The sequence below is a fragment of the Dama dama genome, chromosome 6 (assembly GCF_033118175.1).
Source record: "Dama dama isolate Ldn47 chromosome 6, ASM3311817v1, whole genome shotgun sequence".
In the NCBI taxonomy this organism is placed as follows: domain Eukaryota; kingdom Metazoa; phylum Chordata; class Mammalia; order Artiodactyla; family Cervidae; genus Dama; species Dama dama.
This window is the reverse complement of record NC_083686.1, coordinates 16312568-16336533: the sequence shown is the minus strand read 5'-3', so window position 1 is coordinate 16336533 and position 23966 is coordinate 16312568. Positions and strand designations below refer to the sequence as shown.

The 23966-nt window shown below is 38.1% G+C and overlaps 1 protein-coding gene across 5 annotated transcripts in view; it reads left to right on the top strand.

Annotated features, from left to right (window-relative positions):
• Window positions 1–23966, top strand: part of ARHGAP24 (Rho GTPase activating protein 24) — a 621697-nt gene that overhangs the window by 294277 nt on the left and 303454 nt on the right. For all 5 annotated transcript variants that reach the window (XM_061145608.1, XM_061145605.1, XM_061145603.1 and 2 more), the window contains one exon: window positions 23144–23231. In XM_061145608.1, the coding sequence (XP_061001591.1) occupies window positions 23144–23231 (88 nt within the window). The remainder of the gene's footprint in view (window positions 1–23143; window positions 23232–23966) is intronic.

Genomic DNA, 23966 nt, shown 5'->3' with positions numbered 1-23966 from the left:
GAGTGACTAACACTTTCAGATATATATATATCTGTGTGTATATATACACACGCACGTTTAGGATAAATCATTACTCTAATGCATGTAAAATTAGTAGTTGTGTGTATGAAGAAGTTCACATGAAAAGTGATCATATACTCTCTGGAAGCAACAATAATGTCATTAGAACACCTGAAGTATTAGCAAAATTTTGAACATTTTTGAATGAATTGCATTGTCTAGGTATAGAAGGTTATTAGTTTATAGTCCTGTGTTTTTAAAAGTGAGTATTTTTTTGTCTACTTACCATGTGAAAGCATTGTGGTAGGCTGCTAACAGTTCTGTAAGTCAACTGCTGGTTTTATAGATGGAAAAGAGGTACAGATAGGGTCAGGAACTTGCCCTAGATTTATCTAACAAGGCACAGAGCTTACATGTAAGCAAAAACAGTCTGACTCCAGAAAGTATGCTCTTAGCTCCTAGTCACTGCCTCTTCATTTGGAGCACTGGGTTCAGGGCACCATCCTCGAACAGTTAATGACCAACAAGCTGTAATACAGAGCAGTTTGTGTGGATGATGAGGTGCTTTGATGTTAATTTTTCTGAATGAATGAACAAAATATAAGACTTAGTATGGACATAAGTCATTAAAGACGTCAAGAATCAGAGGACATTATCAATCAAATATTTGGTGGCGGCAGAGATTCTCAAGTGTCAGATTGTAGTTGGCTATGAAGCTAATCTTGGGAAGGACCAGAGGCTACCAGAGGAAGGAAAGAACTTCCTCACGGAATAGTAAGTGCCTTTTCACTGGAGTGTTCATGGAAAATGGATGAAGACAGAATCAAGGTATTTTTTAGGAGAATGAACTGAATAACTTCCCAACTCTAAGACTATATGATATGTAGATATAAAATCAGTTTATAGGGCAGATTACCTCTCAGATCCCCATTAGAAAAATTATTACCCTGATAGATTCCAAATCTGTCAAATTCTACATGTGTTGAATCACTAGGTATATTTTAAAGACAATTTAACAAAATGTATTTTCTTGACTATTAAATAGAAATATTTGAATATTCTGTGAAGTTTACTAGTTAACAATAAATGCTAATGTAAAATTTCACCTTGCTTACTAAAATTCACCTGTTATAGTGAAGAACTTTAGTATAGAGTCTACTTTTAATTCAGTATTTTTCTGTAATTAACAATCATAAATTTTTAAAAGTTGAGATATTAGGAGTATCTTTTTTATTTTTTAAAAATTCAAATTTCTTGCTTAATACCATTGCTATACATCCATACAAGGAAATATTTTTACCAGAATGTATGGTTAAGGAAAATGCAGAAATACAAATGATTTTTTTGGACTTTTTAAATTTTCCTTACAACAGACATTTGGAATCCTTCTGTATGCTTCCTGAATTAGTATTTTATTTTGACTGTCTAGGAGGTAACTGTAATCTCTTTAACTTTTATTTTTACTCTGTCTAGAAAAATATTTCCAATAAGGTTCTTAATACATCAGTGGTTATAATAATCAGAAAATACAGCTGGATTTAAATTCAGATTTTAGACTCTCAGAAAGTACTGGATGAACATACAGGTAATCACAAATAGTGATCCCCTACAGATTTTTATTTTGTATTAAAAATAGAAATAGTTGAAAAATAGCTTCTGCCCTTTGAACATATGTAAAGGACACAAGCTATATTTGCTTAAAAAAAAAAGAAAGAAAGAAAATCTAAAGATCCTTAGTAAAGTTGGACTGTTTTTTGCCTTATCCAGAAACTAGGTCAGCAGTACCTCTGGTACAAGATTGAAAACTGATTAACACAACCTGGAATGAAAAGGAGACCAGCATGACTATTACACCCTGAGTTCTGCCTATCTGATTTATGCCTAAATTAATTGTTAATTTTATAGTTATTTTTAGGAAAAAAAGGAAATAGTCTTTTTTTTTTTTTTTTTTCCCCTAATCCCCACCTGCTTGTAGTCAATCGTTGGCATAATGGTCCAAGTGAGCTGAGAAATTATTGTTTAGGACTGAGACTAATTCCAAGTCAGAGGCTTGCTGGTTTTCATTTCCTAATTTGCTAAGTTAAAACTCCTGGGAAAATGAACCTGAAAACTCACAGATGTATCAAGCAGTATCTTTCTCAGGCCTCATTTATTCTTTAATATATGTTATTTTGAGTAACATCTGTGTATATGCGTGAGCACTTTCCAATATGTATTTTTCTATTGTGCTATACATGTAAATAATAATAGAAAACATTTATTGAGCTAAAACTTTTTTCTGTACCCAATGAATCACCCAATTAGACTTAGATGAAAAGCCATCTTAATAATGGCTTCTATTTACTGATGCCTAACCATATATCATAGCATATTAAAAGGCAGAGATGTTACTTTGCCAACAAAAGTCTGTCTACTCAAGGCTATGGTTTTTCCAGTGGTCATATATGGATGTGAGAGTTGGACTGTGAAGAAAGCTGAGCACTGAAGAACTGATGCTTTTGAACTGTGGTGTTGGAGAAGACTCTTGAGAGTCCCTTGGACTGCAAGGAGATCCAACCAGTCCATCCTAAAGGACATCAGTTCTGGGTGTTCATTGGAAGGACTGATGCTGAAGCTGAAACTCCAATACTTTGGCCACCTCATGTGAAGAGTTGACTCATTGGAAAAGACCCTGATGCTTGAGGGATTGGGGGCAGGAGGAGAAGGGGAGGACAGAGGATGAGATGGCTGGATGGCATCACTGACTTGATGGACATGTGTTTGAGTAAACTCCGGGAGTTGGTGATGGACAGGGAGGCCTGGTGTGCTGCGATTCATGGGGTCGCAAAGAGTCGGACACGACTGAGTGACTGAACTGAACTGAACTGAACCATGTATCATAGAGAAGGCAATGGCACCCCACTCCAGTATTCTTGCCTGGAAAATCCCATGGACGGGGGAGCATGGTAGGCTGCAGTCCATGGGGTCGCGAAGCATCAGACACAACTGAGCGACTTTACTTTCACTTTTCACTTTCATGTACTGGGGAAGGAAATGGCAACCCACTCCAGTGTTCTTGCCTGGAGAATCCCAGGGATGGGGGTAGCCTGGTGGGCTGATGTCTATGGGGTCGCACAGAGCCAGACACGACTGAAGTGACTTAGCAGCAGCAACCATATATCAGGTACTATGCTAAACTCTTCATATACATAATTTTATTTAAACCTATAAACAAACCACTATAGAAAGCTCCTTTTTTAGATCCATTTTCCTAGTGAGGAAACAAATACAAATATTTATAATAATTTTCTCTAGCTATATCTCTTTCTGGAAATTAAGGCTTATGTAACCAACTTCCTACTTCTCATTTTCCTGTATGTATAATGGGCATTTCAAACTGAATACAGCCTAAGCTGAACTCTTGATGTCTCCCCAAATCCTGTTTCTCCCCTCTTCTATCTTCTCCATATGAAACCATCCAGTGCTCCAGTGGTTGTTTCTTCTCTTCCCTTAAGCCCCACACCCAACATGTTACCAAATGCTACTGCTGTTTACCTCTAAGACATAATCTAAATACAATCAGTTTTCTTCTTCTTAATGGGTACTGGTCTTTACTATCTTGATAGTCTGGGTGTCTGCTTCATTCTTATCCCTCTGTGATCCATTTTCTAGCCAATAGCCAGTGTGTTCTTTTGGAAATACAAATCAAATGTTGTTGTTTAGTCGCTAAGTCATGTCTCTTTTGTGACCCCATGGACTGTAACCCATTAGGCTCCTCTGTCCATGGGATTTCCCAGGCAAGAATACAGGAGAGTGGGTTGCCATTTCATTCTCCAGTGGAAGCTGCCTGACCGAGGGATTGAACCTGTACCTTCTCCATTGGCAGGCAGATTCTTTACCACTGAGCCATGAGGGAAACCCTAAAGCGGATGATCAGTTCAGTTCAGTCCAGTCGCTCAGTCGTGTCTGACTCTCTGTGACCCCATGGGCTGCAGCACACCAGGCTCCCCTGTCCATCACCGACTCCCGGGGCCGTCTCTACTCCATATGTTGCTGTATTTTTGGCATGCAAAGCATCCTCTGATGAAAGAAATGCAATAACAATTCATGTCGTGTTACGAGAGTGTCATTGTCTTGATATCTGGCCATTCTACCTGCTTGTGTTTTGTTACAGTGCTTTCTTTGTGTAGGAAAACCAATGCCTCTTAAAACAGTTATCAAGAAAACAACTTCAACAGTTTCTCCCTAATGTGTTTTAGAAGTGAAAAGACTGTTATATTAATTTTAGCTGTTGAAAATTAAACTCGATTTTAACTGGATAACTACATTGTCTCTAGTCAATGTGACAGAGGCATGGTGAAAATGAATATTTAGAATTGAAGCATATTGCCTCTTAGTTATAGAAGCCAAGTCAATATTTTTAAGATAGAGAAGTAAATCAGTGCCATTTGAGTAGTATGGGGCAGGGGCCAGGAACAAATAAATTGTGTGATATTGTGTAAGAACAACTATTAAATCAATGGAGCTTCTGAGATAAAAAATATTAGACTATTAAGTCCAAAACTTTAGTCACTAACATTTTCCCCTGAGATTATTTTACTAAACAAGAAGAGTAGTTGTTTGCCAAGGAAGGACAGAATTAAATAAAAATAAAATAAAAAATATTCACATCATCACCAAAGAAACTTGGATATGAAACAAGTTTTTTTAGATAATCACACCTAGACTCATACTTCCTGAAGTTTCTAAATTCCAAGTTGTCCTATCTCATCTATAATGACACATATAGAAGCCATCAACTTCATCTTTAACACTGAGTGAATTAACTCAAATGTAAAAATGTTTATTTTTATAGCCAAAAAACCATAATATTCTTGCAATGGAGAAAATTCTGGAAAAAATGTATAAAGACTATTTAAAATTTTAGCCATAGAAGCTGTTAGTATTTTATGCAACATTTTTCTCTTCATGTTATTTTCATTATAAATTTAATTTCTGAGTAGATACAAACATTCAAATAATTTCACAATCAAAACTGTATTAAATGTTTACATTGAAACATCCTGTGTATTCTTATTTTCCCCTCCACAAACACACTCTTGCTGTAAGTAAAACATTTTTTTTTAAATTTTGGGGCCGTTCTGTGTGGCATATGGGGTCTTATTTCCCTGACCAGGAATCAAACCTGTGCTCCCTGCATTGGAAGCATGGAGTCTTAACCACTGGACCTCCAAGGAAGTCCCTAGATAACTACTTTTTGTAACTGAAATATAGCTTATTTACAATATTAGTTTCAAGTGTAAAGCATGGCAATTCAATATTTTTGTGGATTATACTCCATTTAAAGTTAGTCATATTCTGCATGAGAGTCCTTTCCTCTTAGTCGCCTATCCCTAGCCTGTCCTCTCCTCTGCCATCTCTCTCCGCTGGTAACCACTAGTTTCTTTCTTATATGTGTGGGTCTGTTTGTGTTTTGTTATGTTCTTTTTATATTTTCTGGATTCCACATATAAGTGATAACATACAGTATTTGTCTTTCTCTGGCTCTTTTATTTCACTAAGTATAATATTCTCCAGGTCCATGCATGTTGTTGCAAATAGCAAAATTTCATTCTTTTCTATGGCTGAGTAGTTCTCCATGGTGTGTGTGTGTGTGTGTGTGTGTGTGTATCCCATGATTTTTATGTGAATAAGGGCAAATACAAATCTATGTTCTTGTTATTGTTTCTTCCTTATTTAAAATATTTATTACATTTTTTAAGTGCTGCATTCAAAAGATAACAGTTACTCAGAATTCTCGAGTTTGAATAAATTCTTGCAAAATATCCCTACTGTAATTTGTGGGACTGTGTCATGCCCTAAAGTGTTTTTTTTTTTTTTTAACTAATGGACAACTTATTATGGCACATCAGCAGGATTTCTGTTTAGAGAATACTGGGGTGTGCTGCTATGCCCTCCTCCAGGGGATTTCCCCAACCCAGTGATCAAACCCAGGTCTCCCGCATTGCAGGCGGATTCTTTACTATCTGAGCCCCCAGAGAAGCCCAATACACCATTACATTCTGTTAATAAACCATTAGGTGTGACTGAATTTTTTTGCAGTAATTTAAAAATCTCAAATTTCTAAATCTGAATAAAACTTTTTAAAATAAATGAATGCTTATTTCTAAATCAAGTTACCCTTTATCTTGATAATATATCTCATAGAGAACTACTAATATATGTATTCTCGTATGTATTCTTTAATAGACATGGCTTATTTTATTTTTATGGCCACATAATACACAGATATTTCATTGTTTATTTAGCCAATTTTTCATTGATGGACACTTGATTTGTTTCTAATTCTGTTATTACCAGTAATGCTGTTTGGAAAGCAAAGGACCATGCACATAAGCCATTTCTTGTGCATGTGGGTGTGATAAATAGTACCAACGTGCACTTTGTATAAATGTTGCCATTTTGCCACCATAGATGAGAGTAATGTTTTCCTTAGCAACAGAATATGTTGTTAAGCCTCCTAATTTTGCAAAAGCATATTACCTTTACAGAAGTAAATATTACACTGTACTTGCAAGTTCAGGACCATATTTTAAGGATTACATAGAACGTGGTTAATTGTAGGTCAAAGAAGTAGAGTCATGCCAAGAAAAATAGGTGTACAGTAAGCCCAAGGTGATTTATTTTTTTCCTAAAGTTCAGAATGTCAAAAGCAGCTGTGTGATTAAGTCCTGCATTGACATTTTCCTGCTGATGACTTTTTTCCTCTCAGTTAAAATTTTCAGTTTTGAGATTCAAATATATGGAAAGTTATTATGTGTGCATGCGTTCTCAGTCATGTCTGACCCTTTGTGACCACATGGACTGTAGCCTGCCAGGCTCCTTTGTCCATGGAATTATCTAGGCAAGAATACTGGAGTGGGTTGCCATTTCCTATTCCAGGGAATCTTCCTGACCAAGGGATTGAACCACATCTCTTAAGTCCCCTGCATAATCAGGCAATTCTTTACCACTAGCACCACCTGGAAAGCCCAGAAAGTTATTCTACCAACTCTAAAATAATTTCACTCTGTTGTCAAAAAATTAGCAAAACTTATTCCACATCCCTTCAGTTCAGTTCAGTTCAGTCGCTCAGTGGTGTCCAACTCTTTGCGACCCCATGAATCGCAGCACGCCAGGCCTCCCTGTCCATCAACTCCCGGAGTTTACTCAAACTCATGTCTATCAAGTCAGTGATGCCATCCAGCCATCTCATCTTCTGTCGTCCCCTTCTCCTCCTGCCCCCAATCCCTCAAGCATCAGGGTCTTTTCCAATGAGTCAACTCTTCACATGAGGTGGCCAAAGTATTGGAGTTTCAGCTTCAACATCAGTCCTTCCAATGACTACCCAGGACTCATCTCCTTTAGGATGGACTGGTTGGATCTCCCTGCAGTCCAAGGGACTCTCAAGAGTCTTCTCCAACACCACAGTTCAAAAGCATCAATTCTTCAGCGCTCAGCCTTCTTCACAGTCCAACTCTCACATCCATACATGACCACTGGAAAAACCATAGCCTTGAGTAGACAGACCTTTGTTGGCAAAGTAATGTCTCTGCTTTTAAATATGCTATCTAGGTTGGTCATAACTTTCCTTCCAAGGAGTAAGTGTCTTTTAATTTCATGGCTGCAATCACCATCTGCAGTGATTTTAGAGCCCCCCAAAATAAAGTCAGCCACTGTTTCCACTGTTTCCCCATCTATTTGCCATGAAGTGATGGGACCAGATTCCATGATCTTAGTTTTCTGAATGTTGAGCTTTAAGCCAACTTTTTCACTCTCTTCTTTCACTTTCATCAAGAGGCTTTTTAGTTCCTCTTCACTTTCTGCCATAAGGGTAGTGTCATCTACATATCTGAGGTTATTGATATTTCTCCCCACATCCATTAATACAACATTTATTTTGGTATTATGGATTTAGCTATTATATAGTTCCTTCCAAGGTTAAACATAGGTCTTTTCTACTTTATTTTTAAACATACAAAGAGTTGATTAGTTAAAGGGTTAAATAGAAATTTTAATTATTAACAACTTTCTGATCCATTGATAGTGGCTTATTGGACCCCTCTTTTTAGGGTTCCAGATTTTCCCATAATAAGCATTATGTAGCTATGTCTGTTTTTGCTCTTTTTATTTCTCTTTCACAGTGAAATACAAACTTTAAAATCAGTTCTTTCCTTTTTATTCTCCTGCTGTAGGCTTTACCTCAAACGTCTGGCATTTGCCACATCTTGAGCAGCTTACATTTCTTTTTCTAATTGAGAAGTAATAAATGTCATAAAATAGCATATAATGTTGGACATGAAATAAAAGGTCAATGTCCCAGTAACTAACTGAGAAGGGTTAGCAGTTGAACTCAGTCATTTCTGAATAAGAAGTCTTAATCTTGCCACAGATATTCTGCCCTGGGATCCCAAGAATGTGGAGCCACACTAGTGTCATCACTTCCTCCTACTGAGAGTTGAGGGTTGGATGAGGAAGGATTTTCTTTAGCCAGCACCTGTTTGAGTGCCTTACACACTGTGGATTCTCCCCCCAAACCAGAGCTTATTAAAATTTAGGCACCACTTACAAGCACTTGAGAATTAGCAGAGGACTCCTTTCTAAATGTCGGCTGTTTATAAGCTCCACCCCACTGGGCTTCCCAGGTGGTTCTAGTGGTAAAGAACCTGCCTGCCAATGCAGCAGACATAAGAGATGCAGGTTCAATCCCTGGGTCAGGAAGACCCCAGGAGCAGGGCATGGCAACCCACTCCAGTATTTTTGCCTAGAGAATCCCATGGATGGAGAGGCCTGGTGGGCTACAGTCCCTAGGGTCGCAAAGAATCAGACTCGACTGAAGCAACTTAGCACATTCACAGGGATCCTCAGAAAGTTCGTTTCAACTTCTTTATTCATATTCATTTCCTTTGACTGACATAACAAATCACCACAGGCTTAGTGGATTAAAGCAACAGAGGTTTATTGTACCACAGTTTTGGAGTCAGAAGTTGAAACTCAAGATGTTGGCAAGGCCAAACTCCCTTCAGAGGCTCTAGGACTAAATTCCTCCAGCTTATGATGCTGGTGGTGGTGGTTTAGTGGCTAAATCGTGTCTGACTCTTTGCCAGCCCATGGACTATAGCCCACCAGGCTCCTCTGTCCATGGAATTTTCCAGGCAAGAATACTGGAGTGGGTTGCCATTTCCTTCTCCAAGGGGTCTTCCCCACCCAGGGATCGAACCCGGTCTTCTGTATTGCAGGCAGTCTCCTGCATTGCAAGTAGATTCTTTGCCACTGAGCCACCATGGAAGCATTTCTTGGTTCCAATCTTTGTCTCCCTTTTCTCATCACCTTCTCCTATGTGGGTGCACTGAATCTCTCTCTCTCTCGGTTCTTATAAAGACACTTCTGATTGAATTTAAGGTCCACACATGTAATTCAGAACAACTCTGTCTCTTAAGATCCTTAACCACATAAGATCATATCTACAAAGATCTTTTTTCTGACAGGATAATATTCCCAGGTGCCAGGAATTAGGACCTGATATCTTTGGATGGCCAATATTTAGGGTATTGTACTGTATTTTGATTTGTAAAAAGAACTACTTCTATAGTCCTTATTTCAAGGCAGAAGCCTAACTTTGAGACTCCAAAATGCTCCTATTCAACCCTACCTTGTACTGCCACTTGTTTTGCTTTAAAAATATATTTGTATATTTTTCTTAGTACACAGTAATATGTGCTCATCATTTTAAATTTTTTTAAAAAGAATAACTTAGTAAAATAAAAATTATCTATGTCCTGCCTATCTGAAGATAGCTCATATTAACATTCCATTTTTATAAGCATTTTGGCATACACATAGTACAAAGTAAATATGTGTTTGATGAATATACAAGTAAGTGAATGGCCTTGTAAATCACACTACAGCTTTCTATCATAGAAAGAAATCTGGTTGAGGAAGTGGTATTTGGGTTTATAGAAGGTCAAATTGCATCTCTGCACTTCACCAGCTGCTCACCTCAGCTTATTTATGTTTTGGCCTTCCTTCTATGAAATGGACAATGGTAATTGTACCTCCACATTCAGTGTTTTATAAGATTAAAATGTGCAGCTGTGTATACAGTAGGTCTCAGTGGATGGTTAGCTGTAAAGATGCAAGATGGAAAAAGAAGATTCACTTTGAAGGGAAGAATTTAGAGTAGAAATTTTGGGGGGATAGATTTTGTGTCAACAGTTGAATTTTTTTCTTCCAATTGAAGTCTTTCTAGGGGCTTCCCAGCTGGCACATTGGTAAAAAAAATCCACCTGCCAAGGCAGGAGACACAAGAGACTGGTTCAATCCCCTAAAGTAGGAAATGGCAACCCACTCCAGTATTCTTGCCTGGAAAATTCCATGGACAGAGGAGCCTGGTGGGCTATAGTTCGTAGGGCTGCAAAGAGTCAGACACGACTGAGCACATCGCAGCAGCACAATCTTTTGAAAATGGCATGGGGCATCTTAAGAAATGTTGTGGGAAAATTCTAGATGCCTGTGATTATCACAAAGGGATTCATCTATTAGATAAGTATGAGAAAATGACAATGAATTTTGAGAGTGTAACTGTAGAATTTTAGGTTTAAAATGATGACGTCTTCCTTTTTCCACATTTCCAATCTGTTTTCCCCTCTGTAGCCAAGGAATGTCTCCGATTTCCAATAAATTAAAAACACGTAGACAGATACGTGCATGCTCAGTCACTTCAGTTGTGCCCCCTCTTTCCAACTCTATGGACTGTAGCCCGCACGTCTCCTCTGTCCATGGGATTCTCCAGGCAAGAATATTGGAGTGGGTTGCCATGCCCTCCTCCAGGGGATTTTCCCAACCCAGGGATAGAACCCGAGTCTCTTGCATCTCCTGCACTGAAGGCAGATTCTTTACTGCTGAGCCACCCGGGAAGCCCATGTGGAGAGATACGAGTGACCTAAATGGAGCCTGGATGATAATTGGTGGTGTTTCCAGGGAGAATGTTCATCTAGAAGGATACTATCAGGGAAGAAATTCATCAACTTCCTCTGTTATGTCCAGAGGGGGAGTTCATATGGGGCAGAGATCCTTGTGTCTGAAAAAAAGAAAAAAAAGATTTAAAAGCTTTTATTCAAAAACTACATATATTTGTTTATTTATTTCCCTTCCCTGGGTCTTAGTTGGGGCATTCAGACAACAATCATTATGACAACAATACTAGCAGCTAATATTTATAGTTTATTGTATGTCATACTCCAATGCCTTCAAATGCGCGTGCACACACACACACACACACATATGTGTGTGTATCTATATTTAACTGCGTCTTAGTTATGGCACTCGGTATCTTTAGCTGTGGCATTTGGGATCTAGTTTCCTGACCAGAGATTGAACCCAGGCCCCCTGTGTTGGGAGTGCAGAGTTTTAACCATTGGACCACTTGAGAAGTCCTTAAAGACTTTTAAATAAATCACATCAAAACTGCACAGTTTTTTTCTGTCACAATTAATGCTCTTAGTTAGTAGCCTTCTAGGATTTGAACATATGTAATAATGGTTTGCAAATGCTGTGCTAAAGTGAACCCAGAATGACAGTGCTTCTCAAGTGCTAAATCTACAGTTTAGAATATAAAGCATCATGGTGAGAATTCTGTATAGAGAACTTCTTTCCATTTATTCCATAATCATAAAATAGTCTCATGCTATCGTGTTTATCATTGTTAAGTAATGGTTTGGAAACATTACATGTCTTACTTGCTTTGATGAGTTTTGTTAGCTAAGAAAAAATAGTACATTCTACAGAGTGTATAGCTTTTTTAATATTATGCTATTTTTTTCTATTAGATAATTCATAGCAATGCTTGAGTCAGTGTTCCCCAAACAGTTTGTACATTGAAATTACTTTGGTAGATCCTAAATTTGAACCAACTGGAAAATCTCCACATCTCTTATCTCCCTGGCTGCACCCTAGAAAGCAGTGTAACTAATTTCAGAGGTGACGGAGAAACTTGATAATTATTGATAAAGATTCTTCAAACTGCTTTAAGTAAACAGGTGATTGATTAGAACTAAGAAAATAAATTGGGTTAATAATTAATGCAAATAAGTATTTGGAATCTACTCTGCCAGCCTCTTCCCTTGGTGCCTCCTGAGCTTTATTTGCCTCATGTATAAAATGAGAGACACTTATGACTCTGAGTCACTAGGCAAATTAATGATATAAGTAGCATACACATTTGCTGAGCAAAGTAATAAATGGTCAAGAAACATTAGCAATCATTATCAATATCTTTTCTGCTGTGCTGTTTGTTCTACCATTGCTAATTAGAGGTTTGTTGATTTTAATCTAGTCTTACAGACGTGATAGTAAAAAACTAACTTCAAATTTTCTAATTAGTTCACCTCCCTGTTCATTCAACTAGATGATACTAGTAGATGCATTTTGAACCGTTATTAAAATCATGTCATTATTGGAGGATTAGCAAAATATGGGCCGAAAATATCTTTGAGGCTTCTGGGATATAAGAAAGACTTTAAAAAAAAATATTAAAAGCAGCTAAAAATACTGTGTACCAGGCATTTTTCTACAAACCACAAAACTGTTAGTTCACAGTTATGAAGAAGGTTCTATTTTTATCCCATTTTAAGGATGAAGAACATGCGAAATAGAGAGGATAAGTGTCTTGCCTGAAGTCACTTGGCTGATGTATGGGTATCTGAACCGAGGCAGCTTGACTCCAGAATAGATTTACTTAACCACTGACTTCATTGTCATTGGTAGATTGGGATATGGTTGGAACACTTGTGGATACAATTTATGTCTTTTATAAGTATACAGAATGGGAAGCCTGGCGCGCTGCAGTCCATGGGGTGAAAAGAGTCAGACACAACTGAGCGACTGAACTGAACTGAGTATCCTATTTCCTTTTCATTACAGGGGCTTGTCTGTAATTATTTTTTTGTTTTTTTGTTTTTATTTTCTGTCTTCCCTGAGTGATTTTCAGATCCAGGAGTATAAAGATATTATAGGACTTTCTAGCATTACATTTCTTTGAGCTTAAAACAGGGCCCAGCACATGCTATGTGTTATTTAATAACTGTTGAATGAATTAATGAAGTTACTTGCTACAAAGAAGCAAATTATACCAATCTACTCTACTCAAACATTCTCTATTATAGTCTAATAAAAATTGTTGAGTAATATTTATTTCACCTTGATATAATTTTCTTTTTTTTTTCACTTGGAGGATAATTGCTTTACAATGTTGTGATGGTTTCTGCCATACATCAATTCAAATCAGTCATACTCATATATATATATATATATCCCCTCCTTCTGGAGCCTCCCTCCCTTGATATTATTTTCAAACCTCTGTCTGGTCATATTAAAAGTTCATATGTATTGTCAAGCTGAGACTTCACCTTGCTTCTTGTGATGCTCATGATCGTTGTTCATACTGGGGGAAAAAAGGATTTGCTATAGTACTTATGAAACTAACAAAGATACAGCACATGCATATATTTTTCTAGTCCAAATCCCAGAGAATAAGAAATATCGTGTTTATTTTCAACAGCATCTAGCCTTACCTCCAATATCTTGTGGTTTGGGCTCAGTGATCTGATATTCAGAGAAGGAAATGGCAACCCACTCCAGTATTCTTGCCTGGAAAAATCACATAGACAGAAGAGCCTGGTGGGCTACAGTCCATGAGGTTGCAAAGATCAGAGTGAGCACTTGTCAGGGGATCTGATATTAACTAGAGATGAGCTGCTTTTCTAATAGCAATTTTAGCTGAAAGCAAAATACTAGTGTGGTTCTGAATTATGTTTCTTTTGCCAACTCTTAGCTGTCAAATATATACAAAAAAAATAACATATTATCCCTTTTTGAAAAGTTAAAGATTCCTTATAAAAGGGATAGTCCCTAGAGAGGAGAAAACTAAGTATAATTCCATTCTGAATATGCTGATTATTGCCATATGTAGTGAACTCCTGTCAAAAAGATTACATTCCCCTTTTTGTTCTTGAGCCTCTTCTCTCTGATCATCCAAAATTTGCAATGAGCCGTATTGAACACCATGGTTTAGGTTAATATACTCTTTCTTAAAAAAAAAAAAAAAAATCAAGAATATTTGTACCCTGGTTATTTTATTTCTCAGGATCCCCAGCAAGAAGTTGATAGCTCTGCTTAAAAAGGTGTAATTGAAGGGTGTGTGATAAAGAAATCATTTACAAAGGGTTGGAAAGGCTAAAGGAAACCAACAGATAGTGAAAAAGCCCTGGGGCTAAAAACAGGGAGGAACCTATTACCTCTCTAGTCTACTAGGCTTCCCTGGTTAGCTCAGTAGGTAAAGAATCCACCTGCAATGCAGGAGATCCAGGTTCAATCCCTGGGCTGGGAAGATCCCCTGGAGAAGGAAATGGCAACCCACTCCAGTATTCTTGCCATGGGAAATCCCATGGACAGAGGTACCAGGTGGGCTATAGTCCATGGGGTCCAAGAGTCGGACATGACTTAGCGACTAAACCACCACCTGTCTACTGGAAGTCGGAGAACCTGCAGGTTTAGAACTTGTAGACTAAGGTAATCAGTGCAACAGGTGTCAAATGCTGCCTAACATGGAGTGAAATAGATCAGTAGTTATCTTGGTTTGACTCTGGTGGCCCCACCTGCTATGGCCTCTCAAACCCAGTCTGAAGTCAGACATCAAGAGAGCCTGTTTTATGCAATTTATAGCGGTTAGTTTCCTGGGATACAGAACAGAGTGATGGATAGATCTGGAGGGCAAATAGAGAATACCCAACATAGCACTAAAAGAAAATGAAAGAATATCACATAATTTGGGCTCAAGAGCATGGGCTTCATGGAGCTTGACTCTTCCTTACTCTTCATTTCTAACAAGAGGTAACACCTTTCTTTCAGGTATACAGAAGAGAAAAACTGAAGTCATCTTTGACTCTTCCTTCTTCATCCCCTGAGTTAAAATTACAGCCAGTTTCTTTCATATTTATTCAAAATAGATCTCTAATAATTCATCTTTAATGCAAATTTCTACTGCTGACACATTTATTGCTTGACTTTGCAATTTTATGTTAAATTAATTGCTTCATGGTAGCAAACTATTAAGAGGCTGGTATTTTTAAATCTTTTATGCTTTACTCAAGAACATTCTGTGGTTCTTAGCTGTCATGGAAATAAACTGCAACATCCTCTGCTAAGGCTTATACTTCCTACAGCATGTCCTCAATGCCATGAAAAATCCTTACTTACTAATTATTCCTCCACATGAATCTTTTCCTTAGTCTAATGTGCTCTGAACATATGGTGTTAATTACTGTTTTGCTGCTGCTATTTCCTCCATTTGGAAAGACTATCCCTCACCTAGAACCAGACATCCTGGAATGTGAAGTCAAGTGGGCCTTATGAAGCATTACTACAAACAATGCTAGTGAAGGTGATGGAATTCCAGTTGAGCTCTTTCAAATCCTAAAAGATGATGCTGTGAAAGTGCTGCAACTCAATATGCCAGCAAATCTGGAAAACTCAGCAGTGGCCACAGGACTGGAAAAGGTCAGTTTTCATTCCAGTCCCAAAGAAAGGCAATGCCAAAGAATGCTCAAACTACCACATAATTGCACTCATCTCACACGCTAGCGAAATAATGCTCAAAATTCTCCAAGCCAGAATTCAACAGTATTGTTGAACCATGAACTTCCAGATGTTCAATCTGGATTTAGAAAAGGCAGAGGAACCAGAAATCAAATTGCCAACATCCATTGGATCATCGAAAAAGCAAGAGAGTTCCAGTAAAAACATCTACTTCTACTTTACTAACTACGCCAAAGCCTTTGACTGTGTGGATCACAACAAACTGTGGAAAATTCTTCAAGAGATGGGAATACAAGATCACCTTACTGCCTCCTGAGAAGTCTGTATGCAGGTCAAGAAGCAACAGTTAGAACCGAACATGGAACAATAGATTGGTTCCAAATTGGGTAAGAAGTACGTCAAGGCTGTATACTGTCACTTTGCTTATTTAACTTATATGCGGAGTACATCATGTGAAATGCCAGGCTGGAGGAAGCACAAGCTGGAATCAAGATTGCCGGGAGGAATATCAAAAACCTCAGATATGCAGATAACACCACCCTTATGGCAGAAAATGAAGAGGAACTAAAGAGCCCCTTGATGAAGGTGATAGAAGAGAGTGAAAAAGCTGGCTTAAAACTCAAGGTTCAAAAAGCAAAGATCATAGCATGTGGTCCCATCACTTCATGGCAAATAGATGGGGAAACAATGAAAACAGTGACAGATTTTCTTTTCTTGGGCTCCAAATCACTGCAGATGGTGTCTGCAGCCATGAAATTAAAAGACGTTTGCTCCTTTGAAGAAAAGCTATGACCAACCTCAGTTCAGTTCAGTCGCTCAGTCGTGTCTGACTCTTTGCGACCCCATGAACCGCAGCACGCCGGGCCAACCTGTCCATCTCCCAAGTGATGGACATCCCAGAATCCACCCAAACCCATGTTCATTGAGTCAGTGATATTATCCAACCATCTCATCCTCTGTCATCCCCTTCTCCTGCCCTCAATCTTTCCCAGCATCAGGGTCTTTTCCAATGAGTCAGCTCTTTGCATCAGGTGGCCAAAGAATTGGAGTTTCAGCTTCAACATCAGTCCTTCCAATGAACACCCAGGACTGATCTCCTTTAGGAAGGACTGGTTGGATCTCCTTGCAGTCCAAGGGACTCTCAAGTGTCTTCTCCCACACCACAGTTCAAAAGCATCAATTCTTTGGCACTCAGCTTTCTTTATAGTCCAACTCTCACATGCATACATGACCACTGGAAAAACCATAGCCTTGACCAACCTAGAGAGCATATTAAAAAACAGAGACATTACTTTGCTGACAAAGTCCATCTAATGTCAAATCTATGGTTTTTCCAGTATCCATGTATGGATGTGAGAGTTGGACTATAAAGGAAGCTGAGCACCAAAGAATTGATGCTTTTGAACTGTAGTTTGGAGAACTCTTGAGAGTCCCTTGGACTGCAAGGAGATCCAACCAGTCCATCCTAAAGGAAATAAGTCCTAAATATTCATTGGAAGGACTGATGCTGAAGCTGAAACTCCAATACTTTGGCACCTGATGCAAAGAACTGACTCACTGGAGAAAACTCTGATGTCGGGAAAGATTGAAGGCAGGAGGAAAAGGGGATGACAGAGGATGAGATGGTTGGATGGCATCACCGACTCAATGGACATGAGTTTGAGCAAGCTCAGGAGTTGGTGGTGAACAGGGAAGCCTAGTGTGCTGCAGTCCATGGAGTTGCTAAGAGTTGGACACGACTGAGCGACTAAACTATACTGAACTGAACTGATCCCTTCCTCATTAAATCTTAAAGCCTTAACTTCTTAAAACACAAAACAAAACTAAACATCTCTTCCCTATTATCTTTCCTAACTAATCAGATTGCTCCTACGGCACTCTCTTCTTAAGCTTTTATTATGCTTCTTTTTGTTTTTCAACATACTTTGGCACTTACTAGTTCTGCAGTTATATACTGTGTCAATCTTCTGTTGAAAGTAGAGTTTCTTTCACATATCTGACATCACCTGAGATAATTCTGGAAATAGTGTCTGACATCTGGTTGTATCTCAGTACATTGTGTTTTAATAATATGTGCTCTGCTGTGCTTGTTGTAGTAGTCGCTCAGTCTTGTTGACTCTTTGTGATCCTAGGGTCTGTAGCCCGCCACACTCTGTCCTTGAGACTCTCCAGGCAAGAATACTGGAGTGGGCAGCCACACCCCCCTCCCGGGGATCCTCCCAACCCAGGGCTTGAACCCACGTCTGCCACACTGCAGGCAGGTTCTTTACCATCTGAGCCACCAGGGAAGCCCTTAATCACATGAAGCACTTGAATTATATTTACGTATTAGTTGTTCATTTGGTTAGCTAGTTTATGGCAACTCTGGAAGAATTAACCAATCCCATATGAACAGTGCATATGTTTGAGTACTATTAATAATTTCTCTATTTGTCCTAAAGAACAAGTTAAGGAAAAGGTCAGAGATTTAGCCTCATGGATGTTCATGAAAATGTTATATATATAATAACACAAAAAATTACAAACACTTTATAAGAATAGAGGTTGTGAAAGTATGTATATTGAGTAAGTACTATACTGTGCTAGTTTTTAAAAGTGATGTAGATTATTAAATTAGCATAATAACAACATATGATCTAAGTTTTGAAACACATGATAAGTATTTTGACTGTTTTTTTTTTAAATATTTGAGAGAATAGCATTGAAACATGAATACGATCATGTGTGAAACAGATCGCCAGCCCAGGTTGGATGCATGAGACAAGTGCTCGGGGCTGGTGCACTGGGATGACCCAGAGGGATGGGATGGGGAGGGAGGTGAGAGGGGGGATCAGGATGGGGAACACATGTAAATCCATGGCTGATTCATGTCAATGTATGGCAAAAACCACTACAATATTGTAAAGTAATTAGCCTCCAACTAATAAAAATAAATGAAAAAAAACTAAAAAGGGAAAAAAATACTGTGTATTTAATACACACACATATATTTATATACATATAAATATGGAGATATGTGTATTGTGTTAATATTGGTTGTCTATGGTGATGGGTAAATTATAGATTTTTTTTTGTTTGGTTATGTGCATTTTCTGACAATCTATGCTTTGCAAAATATTTAGAAGATAAGTATCACATCTAATACCTTTCCATTAGTTATAGATTTTAACTACTTGGTTTCTATACAAGGTGATCAAATTAGGCATTTTGATTAAATGACTTTATTTTACTTATTGAATGACTTAATGAAGTAACCACAGTAAATGTTTGTCAATTACAGTATACCCTGTCCTAAACATTGCCTACTGGAAAATAAACTATTATTTTTACATCACAGTTTGCTTGGAAAACTGTCAAAATATAAAACCTATGTAATATCAAATTTGAACATGAAAATGAAAATTTCAGCCAGAAGTAGTTATTTCTCATCTACGAAAGAGACAACAAAGGATTGCATTACTCTGTCTTCTAGTTACCAAGCGAGGTGGATTGGGATTTCATGGAGGGGAATAATTTATGCAGAAGAGTGGCTTGAATTTAACTTATAGGGCATGCATACTGTTTATGATTCTGTATAGAACCTGAAGACATAGAATTAAATGAGTCATATATACATGCATACAAATGTATATGCAATCAGAAATGAATGCTGTATCTATGTTGAAAGTTAGATAGTATATTCTAAAGTTGGGCTAAATCACACATTTAATTATTTCACAATATCATTTCAGTAAGTAAAATCCACTAGTGATAGAAACAACTGATTTTAGTACTCTATATTAACCTCTCTATAATGATTACCATGAATATTTCAAAGTCTTAAATTGTTAAAAAATATCAGAAAGTACAATGGAATCCATAGGCAAAGGAACATTAGATGTGATGAGAAGCAAGGCATTTTACTTCCTGGAGGAGGAAAACAAAGGCACTGCCTCCAGTACCTCACTGTGTAGAGTACAGACAGGAAGGGACCCTTCTAACCTCTAATTCCCTGGGTTTTAGTTAGACAGTGCTAGCCATTATCACTGTAAGCCCAGATGGAGGGACCAATAAGATGACTATAATTTTCTGTGCTAAGCAAGGTAGAAGAAAGTTGTGTAAAGTATTTGAGTTAAATATTTCTTCAAGCTGGGAAAATGGACAATATAATACGGTGGACAGAGCATAGGCTTTTGAATTCCAGTGTACTTTATTTTGAATACTGGTTTTATTGCACTAACAGTACTCATTCACTCAAACATACCCTTTTTTAAAGCGTTAACCTTTTGCCATGCCAAGTGCTAGGCTTTGACAGTAGCTTAAGGTACAAAACATACATTGTTGGGACTTCCCTGGTGGTCCAGTGGTTAAAACTCCACAATGCCAGTGTAGGGAGTATGGGTTCAATCCCTGGTTGGGGAGCCAAGATCCCACATACTTCGAGGATAAAAATAAATATAAGATAAAAATAAGTAAATAAAAAAATTTTAAAAACATGATATTTGCTCTTTTATAGTTTAATGATGAAGATAGACATTAATCAAGTAATTTTACAAATAACATAATTACATAGGGTGATAAATTAGTCTAAGGAACATTCAGGAAGTTATGCAAGTATATTTTATAATGTAGTCAGTCTGAAAGATGGGTATAAAACAACAAAGAGAGAATGAAGTCCTAAGGTAAGTGAGAACATGGTGCCATTTGTAGAAGGGCAGTTGGCTGGATTATAGAAAGTACTGAAAGTGTAAGTGTGGGAAAAGTTTGGAGGGGTAGGTGGAGTCAGGCCATCCAGAGTTTCATTCAGCCTGTTTTCGTTCAGCCACTAAGTCCTGTCCAACTCTTTGTGACCTCATGGATGGCAGTGCTGCAGGCACCTCTGTCCTCCACCCTCTCCTGGACTTGCTCGAATTCTTGTCCATTGGGTCAATGATGCTATCTAACCATCTCATCCTGTGCTGCCCCATTCTCCTTTTGTCTTCAATCTTTCTAGCATCAGGGTCTTTTCCAACCCATGTCTCTTGTGTCTTCTATATTGACTGGCAGATTCTTTACCACTGCACCACCTGGAAAGCCCACCCAGAGCTTTATTTTAAGACAAAGGAAAGCCTTTGGACATTTTTAAGCAAGAAAGTTGCAAGATCAAATTTATGTTTCTAAAGATCACTCTGACCATGTTAAGGGGAAAAAAATAATTAAAAGATGTTTGGGTAGTGTGAGAAATTCAGTGAGGAGGTATTTGACACATTCCAGATAAGAGATATAGTCTCTTGGACTAGGGCGTGGTGATAGTAGAGATACCATAGAGATAATGACTCCTATGTTTCTCCCTTTTGCAACTGATTGGAAGGTGGCGCTAAGTTGTTGTTCAGTCACTAAGTCATGTCCTATTCTTTGCAACCCCTGGGCTGCATCATGCCAGTTTCCATTGTCCTTCACTATCTCCTAGAGTTTGCTCAAATACATGTCCATTGAGTCCATGATGCCATTCAATCATGTCATCCTCTGCTGCCCCTTTCTCCTTTTGCCTTCAGTCTTTCCCAGTCCTTTCAATTAATATTCAGGGTTGATTTCCTTTAGGATTGACTGGTTTAATCTCCTTGAAGTCAAGGGACTCTCAAGAGTCTTCTCCAGCACCACAGTTCAAAAGCATCAATTCTTCAGTGCTCAGCCTTCTTTATGGTCTAGCTCTCACATCTGTACATGACTACAGGAAAAACCATAGCTTTGTCTATATGGACCTTTTAGGGAATATATAAACAGGACCTGAATTAACTGCATTTGAATTTTGCTAAGTTTAGTTGGAGATGCATTTTAAATATCCAAATGGAAATGTCAAATAAGCTCTTGGATACAAGAGTCTAGAGGTCATATAGTCTTTGATAGAAATATTAATTTGATATTCTTTGGATTCTCGTTGGTTATTCAAGTCAGAGGCATGGATGAGATAGCTTAGAGAAAGCGTGTATAAAGTCAGAGGAGAAGGAAGCATTGGATAAATCTCTGGAAAACTCTAACATTTAAAGTCCAGTTATAACCAGCAAAAGAGACTCAGTCAACAGAAAAATGAAAGGAAAACCTGGAGAAACTAAGACAGCAAGGAAAGACATCAAAAAAGAGTAGTTAATAGTGCTGAATACTCCTGAGGAGTCAAGTTCATGGAGGATTGAAAATTTTTAGGGAAGCAGCTTGTAAGAATCATGTAATTGGAATTATGGGTACACAAACCAAGCTGCAGTGGATCCATATGAATAAATGGATTCAATGCAGACAATTCATTGCTAGGCAAGGGGAAAAAAAGTGAAATGAGAACTGCAGGGAAAGGTGGAGTCAAAAAAGTAATTTTTAAAATATGTCTCAGTACTGATAGAAATGATCCACTAAAGAAAAGAAAATTCAACAGAAAAGAGAGAAGATAATGAAGAGAAGGCTATGGGAGCATTGGCTATGTTATGGAATGTCTCTGCCTTGGCTTCTGCAGCTATAAAATGGGGATATATATAATACCTACCTTATAAGATTTTTCTAACAAATAATATTATGCTGGTTGAATGCTCAGTAAAAGGTTTTGGCACACAGAATACATTTACTAAATTGATGCTTAAAAGAACTCAGCACCACAGCTCTCTTATCCATTCATCTGCCAATGGACATCTAGGTTGCTTCCGTGTCCTAGCTATTGTAAACAGTGCTGCAATGAACATTGGGGTACACGTGTCTTTCAATTCTGGTTTCCTCGGTGTGTATGCCCAGCAGTGGAATTGCTGGGTCGTATGAAAGTTCTATTTCCAGTTTTTTAAGGAATCTCCACTGTGGTACATATACACAAGGGAATATTACTCAGCCATTAAAAAGAATGCATTTGAATCAGTTCTAATGAGGTGGATGAGGAGGAGCCTATTATACAGAGTGAAGTAAGTCAGAAGGCAAAACACAAATACAATAACACATATATATGAAATTTAGAAAGATGGTAACATTGATCCTATATGCAAGACAGCAAAAGAGACAGGTGTAAAGAACAGACTTTTTGACTCTGTGGGAGAAGGTGAGGGTGGGATCATTTGAGAGAATAGCATTGAAACATATGTATTATCATATGTGAAATAGATTGCCAGTCCAGGTTCGATGCATAAGACAGGGCACTCAGGCCGGTGCACTGGGACAACCGTGAAGGATGGGGTGGAGAGGGAAGAGGGTGGGGGATTAAGGATGGGGGACACATGTGCATCCATGGCTGATTCATGTGAATGTATGGCAAAAACCACTACAATACTGTAAAGTAATTAGCCTCCTATTAAAATAAATAATTTACAAAAAAAAAAGTACTCAGCACCTCACACAGTGTTTTATATCTAAGAGGTGCTCAACAAATATTTGTTAAATGTTGAATGTATATGATGCTGTTATGTGATTTTTGATTAGCTGGGAATATAAATGAGTTAAATCCATATCACTAAATACTGGGTTACAAACACATCTTCGATGTTCACTAGTGATGATGATATTTGCTATCTGATGATGTTGATATTTAGGGCATTTGTGTTCACAGGGTACAATTTTCCTGCCTGGAAATAAAGTGCTTGAACATCCCTGCAATGAAGAGAGCCCAGGAAAGTTTCTTTTTGAAGTAGTTCCAGGTAAGATATTTTTCTGCTTTGATTCAAGAATTGCTGTTACATGTTGGTAAAGACAGGTCAGACAGCCTTTATTCTTCTCGAGTCATGGCTAAGAACATTCATTTGAAGAAGCAAGTGGCAAATTTGGTTGGTATTCACACAGAGACTAATGATTCCAGGTTTGTACACTGGTACAAATGAACACACCAACACACATGCATTTACCCACATGACTACTGGATTTCCATTTGTCCATGAGACTCCAGAGTGGAGCAGAAGTCATGACACAGCCTTCATATGGGGACTACTAGGGACAAAGGTGATTCTACAGTCCTCTTTCAATGTAAGATTTGACCAGGTGTTCCAGGTAGAATGCCTTGTCCTGCTGATTCACTGTCATGTTTCCTCACAAAATTGCATCTTTAAGGAGCCTCGGCTATAAAAACAAAACAGAACAAACGCCCTCCTTCAATGATGGACAAAGGATCAGTCACATCCGTTTTGCTCACAACCAACCACTTCCACATGTTTGGCTTGGAGTATTTGAGGACATCTCTGCCAAGTGATCAGATCCTGGATTTCCATGTCTTCAGTCTTCAACATCTGTTCACTTTTTTTTTTCTTTTAGTCATTTGCATGCACCCCTCTCAGAATACCTCATCTGCACTTAAGTCTTTGGGTCACCCAGCAACACTTTCTTCAAGGTCATGATCTACTTCCTTAGTCAGCTCCTTAGCCCTTCTTTAACTCTTGCTG